The sequence below is a fragment of the Triticum urartu genome, chromosome 7A, assembly GCF_056163025.1.
Source record: "Triticum urartu cultivar PI428250 chromosome 7A, HENAU_Tu73, whole genome shotgun sequence".
Taxonomy (NCBI): domain Eukaryota; kingdom Viridiplantae; phylum Streptophyta; class Magnoliopsida; order Poales; family Poaceae; genus Triticum; species Triticum urartu.
Genome location: NC_141879.1, coordinates 105,044,252 through 105,053,303, shown reverse-complemented (window position 1 = coordinate 105,053,303; position 9,052 = coordinate 105,044,252). Strand labels below are relative to the sequence as shown.

The following is a 9,052-nucleotide window of genomic DNA, read 5'->3' as shown; positions in this document are numbered from 1 at the left end:
TTCTGACTCCTAGTAATAGGTCTATACACAATCACATTCACTTCCTATTTCTTTTTTTCTTGGATCTCGTTTTGTAGAGTCATCCATCTCTAAATCTCTCTTAGGGCACCAGGCCATATTAACGGGGGTCTTATCCCCTTTTTCATTGATAAACATTAACTGATCATCCATGACATCTTGGATAGGATTACACTTATCGTCCAAGTTATTCCTAGATTTATCAAGTTCTCTAACAATGTCTATGTAGGAAAAATCATTTCCAGGTACTAAAACACCCATTTTAGTGCCCCTTAGCATAAGATCATTATCAGACAATAGATCAAATGAATTAGCTAGAACTTTAAACTAGAAGAGTACCTTCCAAATTCCACTTTTTGATAGCAATTGTAGCCCTCTCATTTACTCACTTCAGATTATTTTTGTACATATCCCAAGTCGAACCTCAAATTCATCTCAGAAGCTAGTGGAGGAGTAGGGAGGATATCATCAAAAACATCGAGAGAGGTAACTGGATATTGCACCACATAATCAATAGAGACATTCATGTTGCTATCATCATCACCATTCACTTCCATCACCTGAGGGGTAGAGGTAATGACATCCACAAATGATTTCCTGTGTAGGGGAATTAGATGGATCACATAATTATGTATTTCAAGAATTACCTGGTCCTTGTTGTGCCCAATATTAGCAACACAGGAAACAATCCAGTTACTAGATCTTTCCCGCTCTTCCCTCTCTTTCTTCATATTTTTCCGAGCTAAAGTATTCAGTAATAGAGCATTGTCATGTTCACTTTAAGATTCAGAAGTTTCCAGGATAGTATGAAAGGTTTTTTCATAAGTAGTAGGAGTGGTTTTGTTGCTCCTACTACTATTCCGGAGAGGTCACTAAAAGATAATAGAGGCCCCTATCAGCTTCAAAGTTGTTTATGTATTGTAAAGCTAATAGGCCCTATTGTGTGTGCTGGAAAGGTTGAAGACAGTAAGCTCACATAGGATGGCATCTTCAACCTCCCTGGCACGACCGTGGTGCAACCTCCGTCCTTCCCCAGAGCCCGGACATTGACTATGGAAGGGAAATGATAGCTTTAAATCTACCGTCAAACATGTAAAAGACATCACAAACAAAGACTTCGAGGAGCAAGAAAGTGTCCCGTCCCAAAGGGCAAGTATAGGCGACTTGTTCCATCAGCAGACCACCCAACTATCAACATCACAAAGAGAAGAGGAGGAGAGACACACACACATACACAAAGACGAGGGGACAAGAAGTTGCCCATCAATCGGCAAAACAACTGTTCAGATCGAGAAGCCGCCGATAACGACCAACAATCACAAAAATCAAAACATGAGCGCTGAAGATCTGAAGAAACCAGATCCACCACCACCGAAGCTCACACGGACTCTGTTGAAATAGAAAGCCGCTCCGATGAAACACAGACGAAAACAAAAAGACATTATTCCCATGAGACAACACCACTTATGCCGCCACCTGAACATCAACCCTAACTAACCGAAACAAGGGACCTATCTACGCCCTAGAGCTCCCCCTCCCTAGGGCCAGAGCGGCCACCGGAGGCCGGCCGATGAGAGGAGTGAGCCGGTGAAGACGTCGACGGAAGGACAAGAAGACGAGTAATCCTCTGGACCGCCTCTCTCTGTGCGGAAGGTTCGAGAAGGACATGGTAACAGTAACAGAGTTGACACCGGCCTACAAAGTCGGTCTTTGTTGATCGTGACTTGTCCGGCGCCGTCCTGCTGCGCTGGCGAAAGAGACAAGCATACAATAAGTTGCTGGTCGGCCGGAAATTCCTCATAAACTACAGTCTCGCTCAACCCAATCAACCCAGCGCCAACCTTGCGCGGCCAGTAGACGCCCACGTGCCCTCCCGGGCGCGTCACCAACCCCACCTTCTCCCTCCACCTCAGCTATTTATGCAGCTCAGCAGCTCACTCGCGCTTCACACTCACACACACACACACACTCGGTGATTGCTCCGTTGACCGATCAAACCAAGAAATCCTCCTCAGCGGAGTGACAAAGCCAGCGGGCATGGAGAGCGAAGGGAGCACGAGCCCCAATGGCGGCGCCTGCGCGGTCTGCGGCGGCGCGGCGGCCTTGTACTGTCCGGCGGACGCGGCGGCTCTCTGCGTGCCCTGCGACGCGGCTGTCCACTCCGCGAACCCTCTGGCCTCCCGCCACGACCGCGTGCCGCTGGCGGCCGCCGTGGCCGCGACCTCCGGCGTGTACGACCTCTTCGCGGCTGACGACGAAGGCGGCTCGTCCTGGCCGACGCCGGGGCCGGGGCAGGGGAGCCCCAACAGCGGCTCGTCCGGCTTCAGTAATAATGGCAGCGGCGTCGAGATGAGCCTGTTTGACTTTGACCTGCTCTCCGACGTCGACCTCGTGGCCACGGGCGCCGGCGGAAGCATGCTATCGGATAACGGCGGCGTCGCGCCGTTGTGGCTGCAGCCCGGCCTCGCCGCGGACGCCTCTGCTGCGTGGACCCCCTCGTGGTCGCCGTCGGAGGCTGTCGTCGTCCCGTCGGCGGCGGACCGGGCGGAGAGGGTCAGGCGGTACCGCGAGAAGCGCAAGAACCGCAAGTTCCACAAGACCATCCGCTACGCCTCCCGCAAGGCGTACGCCGAGGCGCGGCCCAGGATCAAGGGCCGCTTCGTCAAACGCCCCGCGGCGGACGACAGCATGAGCGCCGGCGAGGCGGCCAAATTCTGGCTCTCCTTCTCCGACAACAGTGTAGGGTTCCAAGTTGCATCCCATGGAGTCGTGCCAAGCTTCTAGCAATGGCGTCTGCCCAGCAAAGGAAAGATGCCAGCGATCGAAGTGCAGATGCCATGCTGCCATCCTATTGGCCCATGGTCCTCCTGCCGTGTCCGTGCTCCGGTCGTGCCGTCGTTGCGGTCAATATTCATGGTAAAAACCCGCCATCGATATTTTTAACTGATGACGCGGGTTTTTCGGTCGATGGGCGTAATATTATGTCCATCGGTGAACTAGGCGATTAATGTATACTTCCTCGGTTTGTTGTTAGTTTTATTATGTGCTAAGATGAATAAAGAATCATGTTAAATTCTTGTGGCCACACTGATGCTCATTTTACCGTTGCCAGTGCTTATGGATAAAGCTTTCTTTCCTAGAGAGGCAATTCTGCACCCAGGTGTATCTACACCTGGATGTGAACAGCAAATTCAAATAAAATAGTAAAATTCAAGATGCTCATGTGCGTGTGTTTAATTTTTTATTGGTGTTTGGACATCTGAGGAGTTCCTGCTAAAAAATCAGGTGTCTGAGAAACTTTGAAAAATAACACTATTTGGAGCTGATTTTTTTGTACGAGCTCCTCAGATGTGTAAACACCAAGAAATATGCACACTCCTAGCGCACATGAGCATCTTGGATGCCTAAAATTTTCAGACTTATTTGACTTTTTTTAGTTTTTTAAAATGTATTGTTTGTTCACTAGGTGTAGAAGAACCTGGGCACCGTTTTTTTTTTTGAAACGGTGGCAAAAGATTTGCCTCATCGATTAATTAAGAAGGTGTAGAAGAACCTAGGCACCCTTTAGAATTGTCGTTTCTTGCCCTATGTTTTAACTCAATGATACGGGTTTTAGCAGTAATTGTATTCCATAACCTGAGTAACTAGATGATACCCCATATGTTACTGCGGGAATCGCTTATATTTTTTTAATCTGGAACCGATTATATTTTGATAATATAAGAACTGAAAAATTACTATATTTGATTATAAAATATTTATTGAATATCGTTAAGTAGCTTAATAAAATAGAAATCATTTTTCATGCATGGTTGCATATTAAAATGTTATATTTTTTGCAGGTGCTTTAAAATGTTATATTTGCATGCGCATAAATAGGTTAGTGTGGATTATCTATATAGTTATATAGGATGAGGAGATTAATTTAGTCTAAGATAGCTCGTGTGCAGTTGTTGGCATGTAGCTTTCATGGTTTAATTTCCTAGGCGAAGATAATAGAGCCAATGTGATTTTTGTATGAACAGATAGCTAGCCATGACGACTCTATTAATATTTAATTAGGGTTTAGAGATGTGACTCTATCATTGGTGCTTAGTTTCGGTTGTCTGCTAATAATGATTGCTAGTATCTTTACAATTTGGGAGTGCACCGACTTCGAAAATAGTAATCCAGGAGTGCCTGAGTCTAGGCGCGCTCGTACTGTGGAAATTGTTGCTTGTGCATTTGTTGGGTCACTGAAAACGACAATGACCATGACATTTTCAATTTCCTAAATATGAAACTGGGGTGACAATGCAAAGTATGAGACAAAGTATGACTATGTAGACGATATTTATTTAATGATAGTGAGGTATGTGGGGTTTATGATTGCCTACTGCTCCACAAAACAATTAAGTTGAAGTTGTGCCAGCATGGGACTGGTCGACAAATTTATGCAGGCCCATGCATGATGCTAATTACATTGCACTTTCTTTTTGTCTTGGAAGAAAAATGACGAGAATTCATCAAAGTACTACAAGAACTAGAGTAAATAGCATAAAACTATACCATTATATAGCAGGTTAGGGTTTCAAAAAATCTACAACTTTTAAAACTTTCACTGAAGCATACCACTAATTTGGCTTTTCGTTGCAAAAAACCATGATCGCCCACTTGATTAAATCTGAGTATGATTATGAAGATTGGGCCTACTCATCGGGTTCACATGGCATCTAAATGTCAACTCCGCTCAGTTGACCATTAAATTGGATGTGGGCTCACATGTCAACTTCTTATTTACCCCTTCTTCCCTTCCTTTCCCAGCATTGGTGACCCCTTCTCCTCCGGCATTGCGTCCATGCACTATAGAACAACAAACATTAGCAATGCCCCAAGGCGGTTATGTCTGTATGTCCCAAAGCCGCATATAATATTCCAACGGAGATGGCCATATCTATGGTCAAGGCGGTTGGAAATTTGAAATCACCTATAGTAAAAGCCGAAGGCGGTTGTGATTGTGAAACCGCATGTATTGTGTGAAACTTGGAGGCGGTTTTAGACATGAAAGCGCCTACGGTACTTCCACCACCTATCTACGTAACTAATCCTCCCGCCACTCACTTTCTCCACTCCTACTCAAAGAAATGGATCTGTCTCCTTCACATCCGTCGGGCCATTGCCGTCATCGCCAGTGATGCTAGTGTCCGATCCCGAAGAGGCCTCTGCGGCGACACCCAAGACTGCACCAAAGAAGCGACATGCGACCCATCGTACCGGAGGGACGAGGCTAGAGGCGAACAAGCGTTGAAAATATGTGTAGTAGTATCGTATTATATGTGTAGCAAAACTTAGTACCTAATTCGAACAGCCATTTTATGATCAAAATAATGTATTCTCATATGGAATCAGGTTGTTCTTTTCCACTTTCGTCCATCTCAAAATATTAAATAAAACCGAGTATTGCATTAGGTGTTGGGCCCTCGAGTGCAAGAGTTTGGAAGCCGCAATTTCCCTGAAGTGGATGAGCTTAAGGTTTGTCAAACCAGTAAGAGTTGCAAAACAACCAATTATCAATATCGGCACACACAAATACAAAAATCCCTTGTCCCCTAACGAAACTAATGAGGTTGTCAATCTCACTAACTTTGCTAGTTATAGGGACTAAATGCATGAGTGTATGGAAGATTTGATTGCAGCAAGAAAGTAAATGTAAGGAATTGTAAAAGTGTGTTCGATCGAGGTTCAAAGAAATAGGAAGAAGAATGAACCGGTGTCCATAGGTTCACTAGTGGTTTCTATCCAAAAGATAGCATGGTGAGGTGAACAAATTATAGTTGCATGTCGATTAAATTGTTGTTTTTATAACTATAATAACTATACATTTCATAATAAACATATGAGCATCACGTCCCAATATCCGTAGACCATTATCCAACTGCATCTATAGCCATTACTCCACCCAAGACCGCTATCCAACATGTATCTAAAAGTATTAAGTAAACAATAGAGTATTTCATTAAGTATGATAACATGTAGTCAATGATATATTTTTTGGGGAACGTAGTAATTTCAAAAAAATTCCTACGCACACGCAAGATCATGGTAATGCATAACAACGAGAGGGGAGAGTGTTGTCCACGTACCCTTGTAGACCGTAAGCGGAAGCGTTATGACAACGCGGTTGATGTAGTCGTACGTCTTCACGATCGACCGATCCTAGTACCGAAAGTATGGCACCTCCGCGATCTGCACACGTTCGGCTCGGTGACGTCCCACGAACTCACGATCCAGCAGAGCGTCGAGGGAGAGCTTCGTCGGCATGACGGCGTGATGACGGTGATGATGATGCTACCTGTAACATCCCAAATTTTCAATTTGAAATGTTATACATTAGGTCATCATTTCATATCATATTTTATTGTATTTTGGTTTGATCCTAGAAATTCTACGCAACTCAAGGACCCACGGAGAGAGTTGGGAATTTTGTTATTTTCATATTTGAGTTTTCTCGAATTTTGAAAAGAGGATCGTTTGATTTTAATTATTTTCTCTTTGAATATTTCTTTTATAAAAATAAAAGAGAGAGAGAGAGGATAAAATGACTTCCTCAAAATAAAGAAATATTGAAGATTTAATATTAAAATCAAATAAGAATTTTATTCGGAGTTTTATCGCTATTTTATTTGAATTAGGAAAAATATACGTTTTTCAAAATTGCATTATAGGCCCAAATAAATGTTCACCTTGTCCTGCATATTTTTAGAGGACGGGAAAAATTTATTTAGAGATTTTTGGAGTCCGTTTAGTATTTCTTTTCTTTCTTTTTCTACACGTCGGATTGTTTTTTTAAAGGTGTAACCGACTCCGGGCCATACCCGACCAGGACACCTCGGGCCGGCCTTTTTAAGCCGCGACCCCGGGACCCCGACAGCCCAGCCGTCCCGCGCCTCCTCGCAAACCCTAGCCCGAGCCGCCGCCGCCGCTGCCCGCCGCCCCGCCGGAATCCCGCAGGACTCGAGGTAGCCGCCGCTGGTTTTTCTTTTAAAACCGTTTGGTTTTTTTATAAACCCTAATTCGTTTTTTTAGATCGATTCGTCGGTTTATTTATTTAGCGAACGCCCGTCCGTTCGTTCGTTTTAACAAACGATTTTCACCGTTTAGCCGCAGACAGCGAACGTTCGTTCGTTAGCCTGTTCGTCAGTTTTTCTTTTTCTCGGATTTTTCGCGATTATTTTCGATTGCGATTTCTGATCCGATTTTCGTTTTAGTTTATATTTTTGCTCGTTTATCGGAATCAGGCGATTCAAGCGCCTAGAGTTTCGTCTCGAAGCTCTCTTTCTGTTTAATCAACTTAAACAAGTTTTTGCTACTGTAAAATTTGACTTTAGTCCAGATTAGTAATCGAAGCTTGTTTCTTTTGCAGTTTGAGTTTTGTTGCTTCGTTCGATTTGATTCTTTTTGTAAACCGGAGTTCTTAAGTTGAACTTTCTGGTTAGATCTTCTTATTTGAGTTTTACCCGTGCATCTTTGCTTGATTGCTTATTGTATGCTTGTTTGTTTGCGATAGAGTACCCGGAGTGTGAAGCGTGCTACTACGATTCTCTAGGTTTCACGGATCATCAGCAAGGCAAGTAACACTTTGATCATACCTCTTTACTACCCAGTTTTATTGCATTAGATCAATCCTCAAATAATTGCATGATTAGGATCTGATTAATATGTGGGTTTTAGAAAGTAGATGAGGTAGTACATATTGTCCTGTTTATTAACAAACCTTTGGGAGTTACTTCTATGTTGCTTATATTGCTATGCTATGCTCATAGACGTGGTTTGGGCTTGAGTGTATTCATGACAGATGTGAGTATTGTTAATTAATGGTTAATTTAAGGTGGCAACTTTAATACACATCTAGGTGGATTGAGGCACCTGGGGAACCCAGTGTTGCCTGTATTTTTGGAAATCCCGGGGTACCGTGTGATTCTCCTATGGACTGCCACCCAGGCTCAAAGGGATCATAAGATTATTCATGCTAGAAACTTCCGTGTGCAGCCACATGCCATTATGGGCTCTGGCATAGTTGAGTAAGTTGTGGGAAACCTTTCCATGATGGGCTAGCAGATGTAGGGGATTGTAGGTGTACAGGCATATCTATCGGTTAAGGGGACCTCTTCGGAAAGACTGTGTCTCGGTCATCCGTTTCTCTAACATAATGTAGTGTGAGAAATCCAACGGAGGAGATCGAGTCTTGTGGGGAAAAGTGCACAAACCTCTGCAGAGTGTACAAACTAATCATGGTTAGCCGTGTCCCCGGTAATGGACATCTTGAGTATCTAGTTCTTGGATTATCATGTGGATCTCATCACTCTTAATATAATTTGATTGGGTTTAATGATGATGCTTAATTGGGATTGAGTTGGGTGAACCTTCTCAATGTTTAACAACCACCATGATAGTTAAATAAAATTTATTCCTTTGTTGTAGGAAAAAATTGGCTTTTCCGCAAAACACATTAATCATACAGCCTCCACCAGCCAAATATGCATGTAGTGATAGCATTATTCTGTTCATTACTCCCTTGTGTTACATTGCCAGCATATTCCATGTGCTAACCCGTTTTTGAGCTGCAACGTTCATGTTGCAGACTTTTCAGACGACGAGTAAGGTGCCTTAGGTCGTGGTCTTTCACTTAGTGATGCCGTTGGAGTTGATGGACTCACTTTATCTTCCAAGCCTTCCGTTGTTATCGTATTAGATGGCCTTAAGCCATATTTATTGTAATAAGTTCTCTTTTGAGACATTCGATGTAATAAGTGTGTGATTGCTACTCTGTTATAAATCCTCAAGTACTGTGCGTGTCAGCATTACCGATCCAGGGGTGACACTGATGCACAGAGATCAGACTGTTTGAGGTCTGGTCGCTACACTACCGGAACAGGGCTTCGCCTAAGCACCGCTACGATATGACCGAGGTGGATTGTGGTGGAGGGGTGCACCACACACGGCTGGAAACAATCAACTTATGTGTCCTAGGGTGCCCCCTGCCCCCGTATATAAA

The 9,052-nt window shown here is 43.9% G+C and overlaps 1 protein-coding gene across 1 annotated transcript; it reads left to right on the top strand.

The window, feature by feature from the left end:
- Positions 1-1,968: 1,968 nt before the first annotated feature.
- Positions 1,969-3,103, top strand: LOC125521535 (uncharacterized). The gene has a single exon (XM_048686597.2). The coding sequence runs from the start codon at positions 2,056-2,058 to the stop codon at positions 2,800-2,802; it is 747 nt and encodes a 248-aa protein (XP_048542554.1). The 5' UTR covers positions 1,969-2,055; the 3' UTR covers positions 2,803-3,103.
- Positions 3,104-9,052: the final 5,949 nt, after the last annotated feature.